The following is a 23,273-nucleotide window of genomic DNA, read 5'->3' on the forward strand; positions in this document are numbered from 1 at the left end:
TTTCACTTAGACCCTACCAAAACCTTACGAGGTCCATGTTATTGTGATTTTTACCCTTAAAATGTATAGCTGGGGAAACCAAGGAAAAGATGAATAAGAAGCCTGAAGTCACCACTAGTGGCAATGCCAGGATTCAAATCTATGGAGTCTGGCTCACAAAACCATCTAAAGCTATGTGGTTTTAAGACTTGTTAAAGCTTGAATAAAACAGGGAATAGAAAGAAAGAAACAACACCCAATTATTATTTGACATACTGTATACTAGAAGCTATTTTTTAAAGTTCTATATATAGTTTATAAAAGGGCTGGTTTTAGTGGGTTTTTAGCACTACCTCTACAAGAATAGTTAGAAAAAATCAAATTCAACAAAGTCCTGCAAGATCATCTCTGCCATTAAGGAGACTAGCAGAAAGGACTGACAATGCAAGGATTACAGGACAAAGTGGAAAGCACCAGAGTGAAGATGCTAGGGGAACAGGGGAGCATCTAAATCAGACTGGGGGTCAGAAAAGGTGTCCTGCAGCTACTGCCCTTAGCCGAGTTCTAAACACAAGTGTTAGCTCGATGGAGAAGGACAAGAGAACCCCACACAGAAAAGCAGATGCTGGACAGAGACATGAAGCAGCAAAGCACAACGGGGTGTGTGGCACAAGAAGCATGGGCGAGAAGGAGAAGAGGGATGCTGGGGTCAGCAGGGCCATCCAGGTTTCCTACGGTGACCAGGTCATCTGGACACAGCTCAAACGTGAGTCAAGTGCACCTTTATGCCTATTTTCCTTTTGTCCATAATCCTTCCTAGTGCTCTGGTTTCAAGATGGAACTCAAGTGGAATTACACTTAAATGCCTCCAAATCACATAATTAATTACATTCAACTTCAAATATAATTACTCATTGATCCAAACCTTCTAGCATAACACCCGCTGGCTATCACATAATTATCTTGGCTTTACTGGCTTATTAGCTGATGTTAGTTAACAATAGAGTAAAAACACTGTCAAAACAGTATGCAGCCACACCCTGGGTTAGGTCACATGGAGTCTAATGCCACATTATAGATCAAGGACATGCTTAGATTTAGTGTTCAATTTTTTATCTTTCTGTCTCTAGCAATAACATGTTTTTAAAACAGCACTCACAGAGAGATTTGACCAACCTTCTTATCATTCAGCCAGTGTGTGTCTGTTGACTCTGGCCCTTACCTCTTCATTCCAAGTGTGCATGCTCACAAGAAGTTGAGTGACTTTAGGTGAGGAGAAGAGGGCTACAAATAAAATCCGGCAATAAAAATAACAGAAACTTGTTTTAGCAGCCCATACCCAAAGTCTACATAGTGAGTTTATATTCCTATTATGTGAAATCTAATGAGGGAATGGACTATAGAAGGAAAAGTCTTTCAGAATAATGGTATAAATAAAGTTGCTACTTAGCAAAATCTGAATTTATTCACTCATTCATCAAACATCTAAAGTGTGTACTGGGCACCAAGGACTATGTCAGTTTACCACAGTAAACAAGACAATGTCCATGATAGCAAGGAGTTTACAGTGGAGCTGGGGAAAGAGACAAGCTGACGGGTACTTACAAAATGAACTGATAGCTACTAGGGCAAGTGTGGGGTGTTTGAGTACACAGGAGACAGGTCAAGCCCAAACATAAAGGAAAGCTTTGGAAAGAAAACTGCTTCTAAGCTCAAGTCTGGAGAATAACAGGAGTTACACAGGCCTTATGTAAAACTCAAATGACACAGAAAAAAAGATAGGTGCTCATCTCCCAAGTGAAACATCATGAAAATCGGTCCTTCTCAAGAAAAAAATTGCTTTGAAAACGAATCATACCCAAATATATCTAGACACCCTTTGGTTTTCTGATATCAAACGAATGAATTCCTAAGACTAGAAAACCCTATCACTGCTATATATACAGAAGCCTCCCTTAATCATGGTGGATACATTCCAAGACCTCCAGTGGATCCCTAAAACCACAGATAGTACCGAAACCTATATGTACCATGTTATTTCCTACACATATATACCCATGATAAAGTTCAATTTATAAATTAGGCACAGTAAGAGATTAACAGTAACTAGTAATAAAATACAACAATGATAACTATACTGTAATAAAAGTTATGTGAATGTAACCTCTCTCTCGAAATATCTTACTGTACAAATTTAATGCCTTCTCTATCTTAACTAAGCCATTATCATGCCCTGTGGCTGTAACTTGCATAGATTGAGGTGCAACAGCAAAACTAGCATAAATTTCTTTTTCCTTTTTCACAATTTCACAGATAGAAGATTCCTTCTTACCATAGATCTTTAGCAACCTCAACATATGATTTTTTTTTCTTTTCTTACTAAGTCAAGAACATTCACCCCTTTCACTTAAAGGAAGTACTTTACAGCATATCTTTGGCATATCTGAATTGCCAGCATCACTTCTCCTGTGCTTTGGGGCCATTATGAGTTAAAATAAGGGTCACTTGAACACAAGCACTGTGATACTGCAACAGTCAACCTGATAACCAAGAGGGCTAACGGCCGGCACACACTGGACAGAGGGATGGTTCATGTCTCAAGTGGAATGGAGCAGGAGAGTGAGATTTCATCACACTACTCAGAACAGTACTCAGTTTAAAACTTATGAATTATTTCTGGAATTTTCCATTTAATATTTTCAGAGTGTGGTTGACTACAGTAACTAAAACCTTGGATAAGGGGGGACTAATGTGTATCTTCTTAAAGTAAAATGTGCCATTAGGCTCTGAGATATCTAAAATAATTGGTAGTTTCACGAAACAAGAATTTACTTTCTACTGGAAGTGGGGGTGGTAGACAGATTACATAGATAGCATCTGGCCACCTTTCTTCCTCAGGTGCCAGGCTGTGTGAGATCTGGAGGCACTTCCTGCCACATGGAGCAGAATCAGAATAACGGCCGAGGTGCTAGGCTGCTGAGATGAGCTTTAGCCAGAGTCCACAGAGCAAACACAAGCCACAGCCTCGGAATGTGCCCAAAGGCATCTTTGGAGCAGCATCAGTGTTAGGATAAAGAAACAAGAGCAAGACAGAAAAAGAAGTTAGGCAAGAGGTCAGAAGCCAAGAAAGTTAAAGCCTAGTGAGGAAGAACAGGATGAGCCAGATGCGGAGCTGCTGATCAGCTACTTCATCAGGTTCTGGCTGCTCAGGAAGAAGGGAGGTGGGGAATGAAAACAAGCTGTTTTAAAGGTGAAAGGCTTCCTGATCACTGACTTACATCAGTTATATTTAACCAAACCTCCAAAAACTGATAGTGTCATTTACAGACAAGGGAGATGCAACCTAGCTAAAATGTCAATAATCTTGAAGAGCAACACAACTCCATAACAAGGGTCACCACCATCACCTTCTTCTTCTTAAAACAATGATGGTTTGAATTTGAATTTCTGTGGCAGTGAAGCACAGGGAAAACCTAGCTGTTGGGCTTACTACGATTCACCACCACAATTAAAGTCCTGAAAAACAGCACAGCCCCGTCAACAGATTTGCACCTGCTGAGATTTTCTAACAGGAAGCAGGAAAGGATGACAGTCAACTTGGAAACTCGTATGAAAAACCTACTACAGTCAGTGATTTAGAAACTGCCTTAAACTAGAAAAGGATCCCAGAATAGAGAATCTCAACACATAGAATCAAGAGAACAGAATGACAGGGCAAAGTGACAAAACCGAGCCACAGGAAGATGTGGGGGGAAGCACATTACTGAGTATTTGTCGAGAAGGGAACGTAACAACTCCAGATTTGAGGACTTCTAAGAATATTTGGTCACAGTTGAGAGGAGATGAAAAGAATAATTCGAAATAAAGTGAAAGAAGATATGAGTGACAGGGAAAAGATGATGGGGAGGAGGCAAAATGGAGAGATGAGGATTTCAGAGAGGGAAAACAGAAATGGCAGGAGTGAGTTTCTGAACATGTGTGATAAAAGCTCGACTACATGTAGAAAATGGAGAATATGTACAAAGAAAACTTCCTTATTAAAAGTTACTTTTTAAAAAAACTTGGTGAAATAAAACATGAGCTAGATACTCTTAGCTATAATAATTTAAAAGAAAAACAGCCAAGGTAGCATCTTCCGATTTTCTGACTTAGGAGGGGATACTGAAGGCAAACTCTGAGGCAGCACAGCACCCCACACTGGGAAAGAGAAGATGAAACAGAAGCAAATTCATTCACTACCATCCATTCTTCACATCTTTGAAATGTTTAATGATTCTATCCATGCTCAACAAACACCACCTAATAAGAAATCTATCACAAGTACTTAAGATACACTCTAGAAGACTACCAGTTAAATTGAGACTGTTAGCTTCAAAATGTCTCTTAAACTTTCTTAAATAAACAAATTTGCTCTGTCCTTCAAGGAATGTTTTATATTCTACTTTAGTACAACATAAAAACAAAGAAACTGACAACGTTTTATTACAGAAATATATATACACAGATTAGTGATAAAAAAAAATTCACACCCTGTGTAATTTCCTAAATCTCTTTCAAAAACAGTAATATAAAGCTATGAAAAGGTAGTCTAACTTCAGTTTGTTGTTTAATTCACTTACAACCTAAACAACAAAGTACAAATAACCAAAGAAGAGCCACAAACTCAAAGTTTTCATAGATGCGCAACAGATATAATCCTAGTAGTGATCTGGGTCCACAATGTCTAAAAGTCCTGGGGGGAAAATACAATAAGCATTCCCTTAAGAGAGGGATTCAGGATCTTCTGTTTAAATTATCTTCTGGAATGTAAGAAATGCTACTGTAGCTGAACAACTAAATGTTTATGGCTTCTGTGTGATATATAGGCAAACATTCAAACTGCTTCATAAGACTTATCCTTACTAAAAAGTTTCAAATCCTAAATGCAACTTAAGGATCAATATTAGCTTTCTTCTAAACAAATAATAGGTTGGCCCCCCCAGTAATACTCATTGGAACTTTTAAAACTCAAGTCCGGTCTTATCCCATATCCTAGTAAACAGACTTTTTTTTTTAAATTTATTTTAAACACAAAACATTAAATCTGACAGTTCCTTTTTGGTCATCTCAAAAAGCTCATGGTGTAATGTCCTCAAGCAAATGTGTGTCCGGGGTACAGCCTGCTTCTCTGTCTGTTCCACAGGCCCAATACAGTGTGTTGCATTGAGTAAGCACTCTGTAAAGGTCTATTGCTTTGATTTTGGAAATGTCAGTGTGTTAGTGCTTTGAAAAACTCCTCCTCCTGCCAAGTCATGCCTAGGAAATGTACAGAGCTGAATTCCCTACCAGAGATGTGTTGCTGTACAAGACTCACCTTTCACTACACTGCCAGGCTGTTTCTCGACGTCATTAGTCTTATGATGCTACACCCTTTCTCAAAAACCTTCACTGATTCCCACTGTCCTTGGAATTAAATCCCAATGTATCACACTGTTTAAGCCTGCCATAATTCTGACCTTTCCTACAGACTCCCCAGCATGAACTCTTCCTGATTCACTTTACCAAACAGGTTACATTTAGCCCGTCCCTAGCTTGTGCAATTATCCAGACCAGGAACTAACTGCCTTTCCTCTCCAGTCCTTTGTATGAATACTACTGCATCCCTATCAAGCCCAACCGAAACCACCTCTGTGAATTTCTCTTGTGAGAATCCTTTTCAGGACCCACATTTTGCACACGATATTCCACCACCTTATCCTCTCCTCTACATCTCCTGCACAATCACGTCACTCGAAAGGCAGGGGCCACGTCAGACACTGGCTCTGGCTCCCACACAGCCTCTGGGCGTGCTCGCTGACTTCAAAGGAGAACCAGGTACTTACAAACACTTGCTGACTACACTGTTTAGAAGTGACCACAGGGTTTTTAAAACCAATAATTGCAAGTTATTCAAACCTGTATTGGACTGGGACATAGAGCTATATCTGGGCCTCCTGTCTAAAAGAAATGAAAAACTAGTTTAAAGAAAATGTAACATTCCATTTTTATAAATTTAAATTATAATTCTTAAGTTAAACTTAAGTTATAATTCTATAACTTGGGGCTTCCCTGGCAGTGCAGTGGTTAAGAATCTGCCTGCCAATGCAGGGGACACGGATTCGAGCCCTGGTCTGGCAAGATGCCACATGCCAAGGAACAACTAAGCCCGTGCACCGCAACTACTGAGCCTGCGTTCTAAAGCCCGCAAGCCACAACTACTGAAGCCCACAGGCCACAACTATTGAAGCCTGCGCGCCTAGAGCCCGTGCTCTGCAACAAGAGAAGCCACTGCAATGAGAAGCCGGCTCACTGCAATGAAGAGTAGCCCCCGCTGGCCACAACTACAGAAAGTCCGTGCGCAGCAACGAAGACCCAATCCAGCCAAAAATCAATCAATCAATAAAATTTATATTAAAAAAATCTATAACTTAAACTTTACAAAACTCCTGTCCTCCTATTCCCATAACCATACCTAACGCCAAGTATAACTGGAAGAAAAGTGACTTTTACTTCTAAAATTTCTCTTTCATTAGCCAAAGTTTAATAACAACACTCTCTAGGGTACAGCTGATATTCTACCTATTAGAGGTGACAGCCCAAGAGCAAAAGGGAGAGAACAAGGAAGTTCTCCCTTCCCAGAAGTCAGGAAGCCACTCTAAGCTACCTATTTCTGGCAGCAGGAAGTTGATGCAAGGACAGGAAATAACAAAAGATTTTCAGCTGTACAAGGAGTAGGTTTCTTCAGAGATTTTGTTTTTGTTTTTGTTTTTTTTTAAGAATTACTGGGACTTGCCTGGTGGCGCAGTGGTTAGGAATCCGCCTGCCAATGCAGGGGACACGGGTTCAATCCCTGGTCCAGGAAGATCCCACATGCCATGGAGCAACTGAGCCCATGTGCCACAACTACTGAGCTAGCACTCTAGAACCCGCAAGCCACAACTACTGAGCCCGCACTCCTAAAGCCTGTGCTCTACAACAAGAGAAGACACTGCAATGAGAAGCCCGCGCACTGCAACAAAGAGTAGCCCCCACTAACCGCAAAGAGAGAAAAGCCTGCGCACAGCAACGAAGACCCAACACAGCCAAAAATAAATAAATAAATTTATTATTAAAAAAACAGAATTACATAAAATTGGCAATAAGGGGTAAGAGAAAAGGGAATGACATTTTAAAAAAAAGTGCTGATGAGCCTCAAAGAGAGTTCATTTTTTAAAACACTAACAGTCGGTGACTTCATTAAAACAATCCTTGATGTGGATGTGGCAGGCAAGACTCAGCTATCCAAAGGTCATTCTTCATTCTGAAAATCAACATCAACTATTCACCTGGTTACATGCTAGCTACTGAAATGGTGCAACACAAAGGTCAAAAACATACTGTTCCACAGCCATACAGTTCACCCCCAAAATGGTACAGACAGCTGAATGACGGCTACAGCTAAGAAATCCCAGGATGAGACAAGGTGCACCACATGCAGGGAAGCAGGAAAAAACCTCACAGGCTAAAAAAAACGTCAGAGCAGCAATGAACCTTAGACTGCATTCCATCCACTCCCCTCATTTTATAGTTAAGGCTCAAAAAAGTAAAACAACTGGCCCAAGGCCGAAGAATTTGTCCAAAAACTCAGGTCATTCACCTCAGGAAGGAGAGCTAGGTGTGGCCCTCCCTGTAGTTTAGTGACTGAGACCTTCATTAACAGGGGCCCACTCACACATCAGTGGAAGGTCTGACTACCAGCCCCATGGGAGTGGGGGGAAAAGTAACATGAATAGGCCTATTAGAAGTCAGTCTTTCTAGATTTTTCAAAGAAAAAGAAAATGTCTCAAAATAACCATTCTATTTTTCTTACCCTTCCTTCAGTGTCACTTAATAACCACTGCATTTTACATTCTAATAACTACTTTTGCAACGAGATTAACTGAAACAGCAAGGGCAGACCCGCTGGATTATCCCAGCTATATTTTCTCCCAAAACCTAAATGAAAACCTACTTACTGAAACTGATGTCAGAGCAGCACTAGGAAACAAATCTAATATCCATTATTTAGTTTAATTTTCTCTTATCTCTCTCTCTCCAATCCACTCTCCACCCAGCAGCCAGTGTGTTCTTTTCAAAATACAAATCTGATCCGATCATGACACATCCCTGCTTAAAACTCTCCAATGGCTTCTCCCACAGGAACTCCTGATAAAGACCAAAATGCAGAAAGCTCTAAGAATGCTGGCCCTCACCTACTCACTCAGCCTCCTCTCTTGCCATGATCCCCCAGCCATCTGCACTCCAGCTACCCCTCAGCTCCTCCAGGAGGCTAGCTCAGTCCCACCACAAGACTTGGACACTGCCATTCCCTATGCCTGTTTTAATTTCCTTACTTCTCTTTTCCTTTTGATCTCAGCACAATTATTCTTATCTTCTCAGGGAAGCTTTTCCTGACCACTGTTATCTAACTTCATAGCCCTCCATGTAGCAGTTACTGCCATTAAAATTTACAGTAAATTATTTATGTGATTCTTTGATTAATGCCTGCTTCCTGCAGTCAATCATAAGCCCCATGAGGGTAGCAGCCATGTCTGTTTTGGCTTACCATTGTATCTCCAGCACCCAGCAGATGAATATTTACTGAATCTTTAATTAAAGAAGAAACAAACAAATGATGGAACAAAAAAAAAGGATGGGCTTTCAGGAAGATATAGCATAGAGAGATTAAAGGAAAGTTTAAGTCACTCCCTTCTTAGCCCAAGCTTTTAAATATATGTACTTTCACAAAGGGAATGATGGGAAAATATATGTCTTTCACAAAATGCTAAGAAAATAAAACCAAGCCTGTTAATACATACATTAGTCTTTTAATTTAAAAAAAGCTACTCGTTTTTCAATCAACTTTTAAAGTCACTCTTTCACTGCAGTGACTCTTAACATATGTGAGAATTACTTAGCAATGGGCAGGTCACTACTCCCCCAAATTACTAACACTACCACCACCACCACCAAAGAGAGATTTACATTTTTCTCTGTCTAAAAGTTTTCTTATATTTCATGCAAATGGAAATGACAAGAAAGCAGGAGTAGAAATACTCATATCAGGGCTTCCCTGGTGGCGCAGTGGTTGAGAATCCGCCTGCCGATGCAGGGGACACAGGTTCGTGCCCCGGTCCGGGAAGATCCCACATGCCGTGGAGCGGCTGGGCCCGTGAGCCATGGCCGCTGAGCCTGCACGTCCGGAGCCTGTGCTCCGCAACGGGAGAGGCCAAAACAGTGAGAGGCCCGCGTACCAGAAAAAAAAAAAAAAAAAAAAAAGAAAGAAATACTCATATCAGACAAAGCAGACTTTAAAACAAAGTCTATAACAAAAGACAAAGAAGGACATTATAAATAAAGAGATCAATACAAGAAGAGGATGTAACACTCATTAACATATATGCACCTAATACAGGAGCACCTAAATATATAAAGCAAACATTAACAGACATAAAGGGAGATGTTGACAATAATACAATAATAGGAGGGGACTTTAACACCCCACTGACATCAATGGACAGATCATCCAGACAAAAAAATCAATAAGGAAACAGTTGTCTTAAATACCACATTGGACCAGTTGGACTTAAAAGATACCTACAACACATTCCATCCAAAACAGCAGAATGTACTTTCTTTTCAAGTGCACATGGAATGTTCTCCAGGATAGATCACATGCTAAGCCACAAGACAAGTCTCAACAAATTTGAGAGGACACAAATTATATCAAGCATTTTTTCCAACCACAACAGTATGAAACAAGAAATCAAATACAAAAAGAAAAATGGGAAAAGCACAAACACATGGAGACTAAACATGCTGCTAAAAAAACCAATGGGTCAATAAAGAAATCAAAGAGAAAATCAGAAAATACCTCAAGACAAATGAAAATGGAAACACAACTTTCCAAAATCTATGGAATGCAGCAAAAGCAGTTTTAAGAGGGACATTTATAGTGATACAGGCCTTCCTCAAGAAAAAAGAAAAATCTCAAACAACCTAATCTACATCTAAAGGAATTTAAAAAAAGAAGAACTAACAAAGCCCAAAGTCATCAGAAGGAAGGAAATAATAAAGATCAAAGAGGAAATAAGTAAAACGGAGACTAAACAAACAAACAAAAAGCAATGAAACCAAGAGCATTTTTAAAAGATAAACAAAATTGATAAAACTTTCAGCCAGGCTCGCTAGCAAGAAGAGAGGACTCAAATAAAATAAAAACTGAAAGAGAAGAAATAACAACCCATACCACAGAGATACAAAAAAATCATAAGAGAATACTACAAACAGTTATATGCTAACAAATTAGACAACCTAGTAGAAACGGACAAATTTCCAGAAACATACAAACTGCCAAGACTGAATCAAGAAGAATCAGACAATTTGAACAGACCAATCACTAGTAATGAAATTGAATCTGTAATAAAAAAAACCTCTCAGCAAACAAAAGTCAAGGACAGGATGGCTTCACAGGGGAGTTCTACCAAACATATAAAGATGAGCTAATACCCATCTTTCTCAAACTATTCCAAAAAATTAAAGAGGATTGAACACTCCCAAATTCATTCTACAAGGCCACCATTAATTACCCTGATACCAAAACCAGAAAAAGATATTACAAAAAAAGAAAATTACAGGCCAATATATCTGATGAATACAGATGCAAAAATCCTCAACAAAATATTACCAAGCCAAATTCAACAATATATAAATAGGATCATATACCACAATCAAGTGGAATTTATTTCAGGGATGCAAGGATGGTCCAACACCCATAAATCAATCAATGTCATACACCACATTAACAAAAGGATGGATAAAAATCACATGATCACCTCAATAGATGCAAAAAAAGTATTCAACAAAATTCAACATCCATTCATGATAAAAACTCTCACTAAAGCGGGTACAGAGGAAACATATCTCAACATAATTAAGGCCATTTATGATAAACCATTAGCCAACATAATACTCAACGATTAAAGCTGAAAGCTTTTCTTCTAAAATCAGAAACAAGACAAGGATGCTCACTCTTGCCACTTCTATTTAACATAGTATTGGAAGTCCTAGCCACAGCAATCAGAAAAGAATAAATATAAAAATAAAAGGAATCTAAATCGGAAGGGAAGAAGTAAAACTGTTACTACTTGCAGATGACATGATACTATATATAGAAAACCCTAACAGTCTCCACCAATAAAATATTAAACTAACTAATGAATTTAGTAAATTTGCAGGAGACAAAATTAATATATGGAAGTCTGTTGCTTTTCTATATACTAATAATGAACTATCAGAGAAAGTAAGAAAACAATCCCATTCAATATTGCACCAAAAAAAAAAAAACTACCTAAGAATAAACTTAACCAAGGAGGTGAAAGGCCTACACTCTGAAAATATAAAATATTGACGAAGGAAAAGAAGATGATACAAAGAAATGAAAAGATATCCCATGTACATAGATTAGAAGAATTAATATTGTTAAAATGTCCACACTACCCAAAGCAATCTATAAATTTAATGCAATCCCTATCAAAATACCCATGACATTTTTCACAGAACTAGAACAAATAATCCTAAAATTTATATGGAACCACAAAAGACCCTGCACAGCCAAAGCAATCTTGAGAAAAAAGAACAAAGCTGGAGGTATCACACTCCCTGACTAAAAAGTACAATAATCAAGGCAGCATGGTATTGGCACAAAAACAGAACCATAGAACAGTGGAACAGAATAAAGAATTGCCCATCTATGGTCAATTAATGTACAACAAAGGAGGCAGGAATATACAATGGAGAAAAGACAGTCTCTTCAACAAGTGGTGCTGGGAAAACTGAATAGCTACATGTAAAGAATGAAAGCAGAACATTTTCTCAAACCATATACAAAAATAAACTCAAAATGGATTAAAGACCTAAATAGAGACCCGAAACCATAAAGTACCTAGAGAAAAACATAGGCAGAACACTCTTTGACACAAATCGTAGCAATATTTTTTTTTGGTCTGTCTCCTAAGGCAAAACAAACAAAAGCAAAAATAAACAAATGGGATCTAATTATACTTTAAAGCTTTTGCACAGCAAAGGAAATCATTGACAAAATGATAAGACAACCTACTAAATGGGAGAAAATATTTGCAAATGATATGTCTGATAAGCTGTTAATATCCAAAATACACAAACAGTTCATACAATTCAATATCAAAAACATAATCTGATTAAAAAATGGGCAGAAGACCTGAACAGACATTTTCCAAAGAAGACATACAAATGGCCAGACACATGAAAAGATGCTCAACATCTGTAATTTTCATAGAAAAGCAAATCAAAACCACAATGAGCTATCACCTCACACCTGTCAGAATGGCTATCATCAAAAAATCTACAAATAACAAATGTTGACAAAGATGTGGAGAAAAGGAAACACTCTTACACTGTTGGTAGGAATATAACTTGGTACAGCCACTACAGAAAACACTATGGAGGTTTCTCAAAAAACTGAAAATAGAACTACCAACAATTCTAATCCTGGGTATATATCTGAAGAAAATGAAAACACTAATTCGAAAAGATACACGCATCTGAATGTACAGAGCAGCATTATTTACAATAGCCAAGATGTAGAAGCAACCTAAGTGTCCATCAACAGTTGAATGAATAAAGAAGATGTAGTATATATACACAATGGAATACTACTCAGCCATAAAAAAGAATGAGATTCTGCCATTGGCAACAACATGGATGGACCTAGAGGGTATTATGCTAAATGAAATAAGTCAGAGAAAGAAAAATATTCTATGTTATAACTCATATGTGGAATCTAAAAAAGAAAACAAACTAATGAATATAGCAAAACAGAAACAGACTCACAGGTGGTTACCAGTGGGGAGAAGAAGGGGAGAGGCAGGATGGGGGTAGTGGATTTGACTGAGAGGTACAAACTACTATGTATAAAATGGATAGGCCACAAGGATATATACACATTATTTTGTGGTGACTTTAAGTGGAGTATAATCTATAAAAATGTTAGTCTCTATGTTGTACACCTGAAACTAATATGATGTTATAAATTAACTATTCAATAAAAATTTTTAATAAAAGTTTTCATATGCTCTGCAATGATAAGTTAGAAACCCTAGACCAGCCAGTCCAATAGAAATATAATGCAAGTCAGAATTCTCTAGTAATCCCATTTAAAAATAAAAACTAGTGAAATTAATTTAATAGAATTAAGTAAAATTCTATTTAACCCCAAATATCCAATATTAGAATAATAGATATCATTTCAAAATGTATTATTTTTAAAACTTATTAATAAATATTTTACTTTTTTTTTTGGTAGTTAGTCTTGAAAATCCATTATGTATTTTCCACTTACAGAGCACCTCAATTCAGACTAGCCACATGTGGCTAGTGGCTACCATATTGGACAGAGCAGTCTTATACCATTCACACTTCCGATAAATTTTTTGCTCTCTTCCTTCCTTTAAAAAACTTGCAGAAAAAGCTTTAAATGTTCTCTGTATCAAACAAAGCAAAAAGGAGGGGTGGGGAATATATTCACTTTATAGTGAAAAATAAAGTTATGTTAACGTAATAATACCTTCTTAATTCATTCATGACTTTAAAAGCTTTCTTCATATGCCAAGGATTCACTGTCACCGGGCAGTGTTTTTCGGTATTATCATCTTTTGAATCGAGAGGCTTCTGATGACCCTGCTTTGTGCATCTGTACATAAAAGAAAATAACAAAACACAGAAAAAGATCTTATTAAAGACAGTTTAGTTCAGACTTACCAGGCTACAAGAGATACAATGAACGCCCTTCTCCCCCACTCCTTTAGAGGAAGTCTCACAGAATTTTTCAACCCAAGACTAAAACACAATTCAGAACACTTTCTGATGGTCACTGTGGTTTTAACAAAAAAGTAGATAATTACCTCCCTGGTTTCAAAGCTCTCTCAAAGATGGGCACAGAAAATTCAGTAAACATGGTTTAGCAGATACCTTCAAAAGAAATGCTGAGAAATGATTTTCTCTGTTGGAAATTAACCTGCTTTTACATTCTGCAGTGGGCCTATTTACAAACCAAGACAGGAACTGGGTCGTATTTTACACACACTTCAGAAGCTTAGAATCTGATTTGAATTTTGTTTTCTACCTGCAAGGTTATTTACCCCATATACTTTGGACCTACTTTAACTGTTTACTGAGTATTAACTTTAAGGCAGACACTGTACTAAATTTTCTTTCATTGTTTGTTTAATCCTCACAACAACTCTGTGAGCTAATTACTATTATTATCCCCATATAACAGATAAAGAGATTGAGGCAGAAAACAATTTGGGTAAATGGTAGAGCTGATTAAGAGTGCAGCTAGTCTGACCCTCAAGGCCGTTCTTTTCACTAATGTTCAATACCATTTCCTACATTAAGCAATGGATAGTTAATTTCATATTTAAATGTGTAATTATTAAGAGTACCAAGCTATGTTAGTATTGCTGTGTAAATTATTCTTTCGAAATCTGGGAGCAAAAAAATTAACAAATGAAATCAGGGTGCCATTGTGGGGAGGGTTAACTGCATATGGATGGACAAAAGGAACTTTTTGAGGAGATGGTTGCACGACTCTAGAAATTTACTACGATCACAATTATAATGGGTGAATTTTATGGCATGTAAATTATACTGTAATAAAGCTATTAAAGTTTAATAAATTAGGATACCAAATTAAGTCTAAAAAAATCATACTTTTATATACATCACACAAAGAACAAAAGGCAAACATCATTATTTATTGCACCATTTCTTTTCACGCCTCTTCCTTTCCTGACCCATTTCTGAAAGGATAATTCATTCTTTAAATACTATTTTATTAATTCAGCAAATAATTTTTTAGTGCCAACTATGTACCAAGCACTATTCTAGGCACAAGGAGTATATCAATAAACAAAATAAAAATCCCTGTCCTCAGGGATCTTGGAGTCGGGGGGCAGGTGGGGGTGGGGGGCATCGACGATACACAAAACAGAACAGTAGAGTAAGTGGCACGTTAGAAATTAAGAACTACGGAAAAAAGAAAGAGGGCCGGGTAAAGAGAGTGAGGAGTATGGGGGTGATGGTGATGGAGTGATGGAACTTGCAGTTTTAAACAGGGTGATCAGGGCAGGCCAAATTGAGAACTGAGATTAGAATGAGGACCAGGAGGTGGGAGAAGGCCCAGACAGAAGGAATAACTAGAGCAAAGGCCAGTATGCACCTCGTGTGTTCCAGGACATGAGAGCAGGGCTGGAGAGGGGAGCACAGATCATGTAGGACACTAGCTTTTACCCTGAGTGAGCTAATTACTATTATTATCCCCATATAACAGATAAAGAGATTGAGGCAGAAAATAATTTGGGTACACTAGCTTTTACCCTGAGTGAAATGGCAAGGTACTGCAGAACAGTGACACAACCCAACTTATGTTTTCAAAGGATCATTTTGGCTGCTGGTTGAGAATAGTCTCTATGGGTCAAAGATGAAAAGAGGGAAGCTACTGAGAAGGGTAATGCAGGAGGAGATGACAGTGGCTCAGAACAGCGTAGCAGCAGTGGAGGCAGGAGCAGTGATGAGAAGTGTCTGCATTCTGGATATATTTTAAAGGAGTGCTAATAAGATCTGTTGACAGAAGGCACGTGCCATGTCAGTGAAGTCTGAATAACTCCAAGTTTTTTGGCCTGAGTAGCTAGAAGCATTGACTTTCCATTAATTGAATGGAGGAGGCTGCGGATAGAACCAGTCTGGAAGTTGGAAGATCAAGGGCTCAGTTTTTACACATGTTGGTCTTAAGATATCAGACTTCCAAGTGAAGATGTTCTCAAATTGTCAGATGATTACAGGAGTCTAGAGTTTGAGAGAAAAAAATCTAGCTGGAGACAGAAATGTGGTACATGAAGCCATGAAACTCGGGTACTTGAACATTAAGATAACCCAGCATTAACCACAGAAGTTATCCTTGCTCGTTCCCCCTCCCCCAGAATCAACACTTATTGAGGGATACCTGATCCTTTGAGGGCTCACCCACTAGAAGTGGACATCAGAGCTGCTACCCCACCAACTGAGTTTCTAAAGCGACCTTACAAACGAATTAGTGCCATTGCTGCCTCCAGTGGGTGAGTCCACGGCTGGAGTGGGAGAATGGGATGGTGCACTCTACTCCTCGTGGCCGCGTGCGCACGCGCACACACATAGAGGGATGAGTTACACCCAGCCTAAGAAAAAGAGCTAGAAGCCAAGAAAGAAAGAACATCCATATCTGGCAGAGGGAAGTGGGGACACACTTTTTAGTATAAGACGTATTCTCATAATGCCATTTCCACCACCTTTTCATTAAGAAAACAGTAGGAAAAGGGGAAATTATGTAGATATATGCAACCTACACAAACTTTCTGACCACGTAACGCTGAATATCCACATATGTAGCAAGTTAATGATATTTATATCTGCTTCAAATTTAATTACTTAGGTTTACAACAGAGGGAAAATATAATATCGAGGACTGGCAGACTATCATAGAAGGCCTTTCAATGCTCAGAATGGAAACAAAAGCAACTCTGCCCTACAAAGAATATCATTAAGAGTCAAGAGTGTTTATATTTGCTTAAGAAATTGGGAATTAAAACTTCCTGCATTAAAGAATTAACTTTAAGACAGATACCATACAACAACCAATGTTTATACTGCTGCTTTCTTTCTTAAAGCTAAATATTTTTAGCTCCCACTTCTCTAATACTCCAGAAACTCTGCAAAGCAAAGATTCCATTCGAAGACTTAAAGGAATAAATAAGAAATAACACCACATTCTTTTAAGTGTTCTCTGCACTGAGAGCCCTTTACAAATGCAGCACCCTGCCACAGTTCTACATTTTCAACACTAAAGTCCTTTCCACAATTTTCTAATTCCTATATGGTTTTGTGTCAGATGGTCTCTCGTTCAGAAGCAGAACAGAGTAACAGAAAATGATAGATCATGTCTAAAATTGCAGATGTGGAAGATGAACATCCACTAGAAAGCAACCAAGTGGGAGGGAAAGGTTTACCTTTTAAGTTACACCATAAGTACAGTTACACCTCTCTGCTTCGCTTGTGAAGCGAAGGGCTAGCCTTTTCCAGAAAAGCTCCTCACTATGAGAACCGTCTTCTTTAAACTATCTGGAGGAGATACTTTTTCAAGGTTCTTTCACTTTTAAGTCCTTCCCCCAACTCTACATCCCATAACCAGTGTTAAAACTACCCAACAGCCTGTTGTTACAACACATATTCTACAATAATTGAGGGTTCAAGGGTTTGGATCCCAGAACACTGCTAATAGATAATCCGAAAGCCTTCCTTCCACGACTGACTCTTCTACAAATTCCCAGCTGTAGGCAAGGTTGGCTTCTCAGACCGGGTAACTTTCTAACTCTGCCTAAGAACACACTACTGCCAATAACTGAATTCTCAAGAGAGGAGGCAAAGACTCTAATAAGGGCTGTCTCCTTCCAACAGTCAAGATTCCATAACCAACCAAAGGTTTAAACCTCCTGCAAAAATTTTGAGAACATCTTAGAAATAACATACAATTTCTTTAGATGCATATTATTTGCTCTGGAATAGTGATTTCCGATGGAGGGGACAGAAGGACCACATGACCCAAGCAATTTTTCTAAACTACCCATAACCATCCCTCTTCATGTGAAGATTCAGGCAAGCCCTTTTTACAGGTCTAGGCATACCAGAATGACAGCACCTCCAGTAGGGGGGAAAGACAGCTATATATGATTTTTTTAAAAAGAGGGTGATGTAATATGCCCTACCACCCACTTACCTCCCACCACAGGACAATCATCTCAGATCGAGAACGAACACTTTAGGAAATAGAGGTTGTTTATGTTTTCAAGGTTTTCTGGTGGAAATAATGCTGTAAGTCATGTGAATGATGCAGCTGAAAAATCTAACAGGGGACCAGACACTTTCACATTCAGGACAAATACTCAGCCCCTGGGTGGCCACCATCTCTACTCTCCCCTTTGCCTGTTCATCTCAAAAGCTGCAAGACTCCCCTGCTTGCAATGAGTCACCCACCATTACTTATAAAGTTCTGCCAAGTTCACGTCAGCAGCTGATGTTTCAAAGTCACCATCCATGCTATACTGCTATGAAGTTCTCCATTACTTTATATCGCTTCTATTTTCTCTGCTGTCTTCCGAGTTAAACTTGCATTTGGAAGCTGATTATCATAAGAACATTGCTCCCATAACAAGTCCAGGATATAAGAAGTAGAGATTCAACCATAACTCATACTTTAATACTTGTTGTGCCACTCTACAGTTTCCTAACAAAATACACTCACATCCGTCACCTCACCCAAATAACCACCCTATTACTTAGAGGTTGTAAAAGTGGGAGGCTTTCTCCACTGGAAACATTTTGGTTTGTGGTAGAGTTGTGCTTTCAGTTTTTGCAATTAGCTACATGCAAAAAGACCTGCTCTGTAAATTTTTTTCAAGTGCTTGGAATTTACACTTTTATTAGGTACAGACCCAGCAGACTAACTGTAATCAATGAACATATGGTCATATTACCAAATAATGTTAATGTCTGCCCTACAGACATGTAAGAACTTGAATTAGACCTTCAGTACACAGACCTTTAAAACTGAATATGAAGCATCCTGCGAGATAAAACTCCTATCCAGTCACAGAACACCGTACAGACAACATCATAACAATGCCACTGAATACATTAGTATAGTACATGTATTGCTAAAAGTTATGTTTCCAATTTCCCAGAGTTGGAAAGGAAAAGTCTAGAAAAGCTGGCCACGCTCAATTTTACTAAAACGGCTTAGCACTTACAGCCGAGTACTGAACCTTCCAGAGGATGGAGGGGGGCCTTCACCCTGTCCTCCCCCAGGACCAGGACGTGGCCTTCGAGAGAAACACTGGCAGGAGGAGGTAGCTGGGACTCTGAGGTGCAGAGGTGAGGAAGCTCTCTGATCCTAGAACAACAGAGCTGTAAAATGCTCTGCTTCAGTTCAACTCCGCTCCCTCTCACCTACGTGACAAGCAGAGGACAACCTGGCACTTTTTGTCCCTGATAGTGACTACTACCAGGAAAGAGACCAGGGTAAAAGCATGTCTTATGCAAGATCTGTCTTATTTTAAAGCATATGTTATAAACAATTAACACAGCATTGTCAGAGTGGGATATCTGTGAGGTGCTAAAATAGGGAGGAGAAGGTTGACGATCCATTTCAAAAATTTCCATGTCTTTTATCACTCTCATTTCTGACCTTTCTTTTGCCACTTTTCCTATTACCATCACTTGGCTGGTAAGGGGGCAGCACTATGACTTGGCATGTTCAGTTGACTGGGCTACATTTTCCAGCATTTAATGAAAAGGCACTGGAAGAGGAGCAAAATCATCTGGAAGACATGAACTGCAGTCCTAGCCTGCAGATACTAACCAAGTGACCTTGGATTAGTCCCTTAGCCTCTCTGGGCTTCAGACTGTGTACTTATAAAATAAGGTTTTTGTTATTCCACAGATCTAATAGGAAATGTAATATGCAAGTCAAAGATAGTGACACCTCACCTACTTGCCTCAGGAGCTGTATAAGCACTAAACACTACGTGAATGTAAACACAGTTAAGAAGAAAAATGTTGGGGTTAGGAGCTAAACTGAACATGGAGATACATTTTTATGGATTTTCTTGGCCTTCTTCATTTTTAATTGCAACACTAAATTAAAAGTTATTGGCAGTACTCCAGACCACCACAACTGTTAATAAATCAAGTACGTAAGCACTGCCTAGCCCACTGCTGCCCTATACTAAGCAGGGTGAGGGATTAGGATGCTGAACACAGAAACCTTCTCCAGTTACCAGCCAAGTGAGGAGGCACTTCGGAAACCACCAGGGAATGGCATGAAGTCCGTACACAAGTGCAAGATTATGCGCTACCAATTATAAATAGTATAGGAATTGCAAAGAGGAGCTAGAATGAGTTGGTGTATACAGGAAGACTTTGTGAAGGGGATGGGGCTCCAACTGGGCCTTGGAGGGATTCTAAGTTGTTTTAACTGAGGACAGGATAGGAAAAGGCTGGAGACTCCTGGCTTGTGATAAGGTATAGTTTACCTTGGGAGGTTAAGGCACATAATGATTTTGAACATATAAGATAAGGCCAAAATGATGGAGGGCTGAGACTTCCTGGCTGAGATATCTGGTTTTGTTAAGTGTTTGACTTGACTCAATGTTGGCGGGGGGGTGGGGGGGGTGTCAAAACAACAGGTGGACTGAAAGGTGATGAGAGAATACCTACGAGTTCAACAGGAGAAATAATCCAGGTATCAAGGGATGAAACCTTGAGTATCATCAGAGTATCAGCAATCAGAATGGACACTTGAAACCAACACTGTACAGTTCCTGGGAGCTGATAAAATGTGGAGGATGACGAAAGAAAGAGAAATCAGAGACCATTCCAAGGCTTTGTGTATCCAGGACCAGAAGAATGATTATTCCACTGAGTAAGTGGAGATGTTATAAAGGGAAGTCAGTTTGAGAACAAAGATTATGAAAACTCAGTTTTAGACATGTTGAATCTGATGTATGAGCTAAGGGTAGATGTTCCGTAAGAAGCTCAAAATTCAAAACTGAGGCACAGATCTAGAGCCCAGGCTTAAGAAACAGATGGAGCCACAACTTAGTGATTAAAAGTCAATTGAAAAGAAGAACTGGCCAAGGCCTGCATCTGGGAGAAACAGCTACTGCCAATGAACAGAAGCCATGTAAGCCAAAAAAGTGATCAACAGAGAGAGATTAGAGTCCCAGTTTCTCCTCTACTTGATAAGCTTGGGAATGTAACTTAACCTCTGAAAACTAATAATAATAAGAGACCTACACTTAATAAGGTAGGTTGTTGACAAGATTAAATGAGATAAAGTAATAAAATAAATAAAGTAAATCACTTTTAACAACCTAAAAACTAGAGCAGGAAACCAAGAAAAAGTAGTGTCATGGCAAGCAAGGGCCTGTTTTTCAAGGCAGGATCAGTGAAAAGAACTGGTCAAAAAATACTTTAGAAAATGCCCATAGCCTGAAATTCGAGACAGAAAAGCAGACAACACAAAGTACACAGACCCACCCACTACAGTAACTGTATCATGTATTTGTTCACTGTCAGTTTCAACCATGAGGAAAAGGACTTCATTTTGTTTTCTGAGATATTCCCAAAGCCTGGTCACCGAAGGCACCCAATAAATATGAATAAAAAACCTGAACTCCCTCATTATAAACAGTAAATACATCTGGAATTTGGTAGAATTCTATAGAAGAGCATCTGAAAGGCAATTTCCATTCTCTGTATCACCTTGAAAGAACTTTCCGCCTGATCTTAAGGAAGACTTTCACTTGCTTTCATAAACACTCTTGGTGCAGTTCTGTAACAACCACAGCTGAGTAGATGTACAATCACCTTCACAAAAGCACACTCACTAATATTTACTGATGCCTACTATGTGCATAAGAAAATGTAAATTAGAAACAAGAGGTTTAGGACTATTTGGTGGGAGGGGGAGGAGTGATTTCCCAGAATCAGAGACTACTACATAAATGCTACCTATTTTCGGAATCCACTTCTCAAGTTCCCAAATGCACCTCAAAATTTTCCTTATCTATGACACTTCAACACATGTTGATGCACACATCTTCTTTCAACATCACCATGTGGGCCATTATCGTTCCTGAATATTTTAAACGTCTTTGTCTATCATTAAGGAGATTCACCTATGATCTGAGAGATGTCCAATTTACACTTAGGACTAGTTAAACAAAAACAAGAATACATTCCAAAGGGTTATAAAAGGCAAACAAATGAATACTGGGGTAACCCATGCCAAGGTTCCAAATTCATAGTAATTAAATCTTAGAATTAGAATGAACATTAAAGGTCATCTGGTCCAGTGGACCGCAAACATCAGGTTTCAATGAACTTTTTATTGATCTGTGACAAAATGAGGACAATGTAGTTAGTTTTTATAAAACTAAATGTATTCAATTTAAGAACTATCCTTTGGCCTAAGATTATGTACTTCTCTGTATTGGGGGAGGGGCACTAAAATGCCCTTTCTTTTACAAAAAGATGATGATAGTTGATAATTTTATCTTTTTTTTTTTAACTTGGCAAAACAAAAAACTTAGCAATTCTATGTTGGACTTTAGTTTTTTTTAAATTTTACAGTCAGTGAAATCCAAAAATATGAGAATCTCTGCTCTAATCCAACTAATTTTCTGCTGCCTAAATCCCTGAGAACACAGTCAACAAGATGTTTGTCTGCCTAAGCTGAACATCTCTAACGCTCAAGAGCTTCGAGTGATGTGGAATCCACTGAAAAAAGACAAGGCTGTATATCTGAGGCATGTTTGGAAAAGCAAAAAAGCAAGGCCTACAGGGAGAAAGCCAACTTGTAAAAGTGGGCCAGTAGGAAAATGAAGGCCAAGAAAACTTTTCAGTGAGGTCAAAGGGATGCACTCTCCTATACTCACAGTCTTCCTTCAACTTAGTAATTATGAAAATCCTTTACAAAAATAACTATAAAAGCTAGAATGTATAAAACATTCCTGAGGTCAGGGCTGATCAGTTTACAATTCCTTTCACACATCTCAGTTTATTGCCTGAGACAACTCCTTTGCTAACCTACATATAATTTTAGTTGAACATTTTTCAGGTTCAATCAGGCAAATAAATGTCCCATGGCCTTAATATCACCCAGACCCGAAAATGCAGGAGAATCTAAAAGCCACATACACTCAAGGATGCAAAAAATAATAGAGATATAAAGCCCATGACAATCAACATGAGAATCAAAAAGGATGAGAAGAATGTGAAGGCAAGGAGTAGAGTGAGCAGAAGAAATTTTAAAAACCTGATCTCAACAAGCCCATCTGAAGGAACTAGGGAGCCTGGACTAGTAGTCACCTCCATCCCTCCAAGACAATGTCTAACAGGCTGAAAGGGAGCAAGGTGGGATTTGAAAATGATGCAAAACTGGCTGTTAAAAGAGAAGGGCAAGCAAAAGTATCACACTCAGTGCCAGGGAGAGACTAGCATGCAAACATTTGCAGAAGGAATGAATTAATAAACAGACATTTATGCAAAGAGGATCTGAGTCCTTGCTTCCAACCACATCATCCAAGGCACTTTAAGTCCACCTCAAACAACTTTCTTTGCCTTTA

The 23,273-nt window shown here is 38.7% G+C and overlaps 1 protein-coding gene across 3 annotated transcripts in view; it reads right to left on the reverse strand.

Annotated features, from left to right (window-relative positions):
• The window catches only part of KLHL2 (kelch like family member 2), a 132,629-nt gene that overhangs the window by 107,229 nt on the left and 2,127 nt on the right, over positions 1-23,273 (reverse strand). For 2 of the 3 annotated variants that reach the window (XM_024116869.3, XM_055086009.1), the window contains exon 2: positions 13,619-13,744. In XM_024116869.3, the coding sequence (XP_023972637.1) occupies positions 13,619-13,744 (126 nt within the window). Of the gene's footprint in view, positions 1-1,155; positions 1,232-13,618; positions 13,745-23,273 lie in introns of those variants that run through there. The other variant, XM_028491872.2, reaches the window with a different exon arrangement.

This window comes from Physeter macrocephalus, chromosome 7 (assembly GCF_002837175.3).
Source record: "Physeter macrocephalus isolate SW-GA chromosome 7, ASM283717v5, whole genome shotgun sequence".
In the NCBI taxonomy this organism is placed as follows: domain Eukaryota; kingdom Metazoa; phylum Chordata; class Mammalia; order Artiodactyla; family Physeteridae; genus Physeter; species Physeter macrocephalus.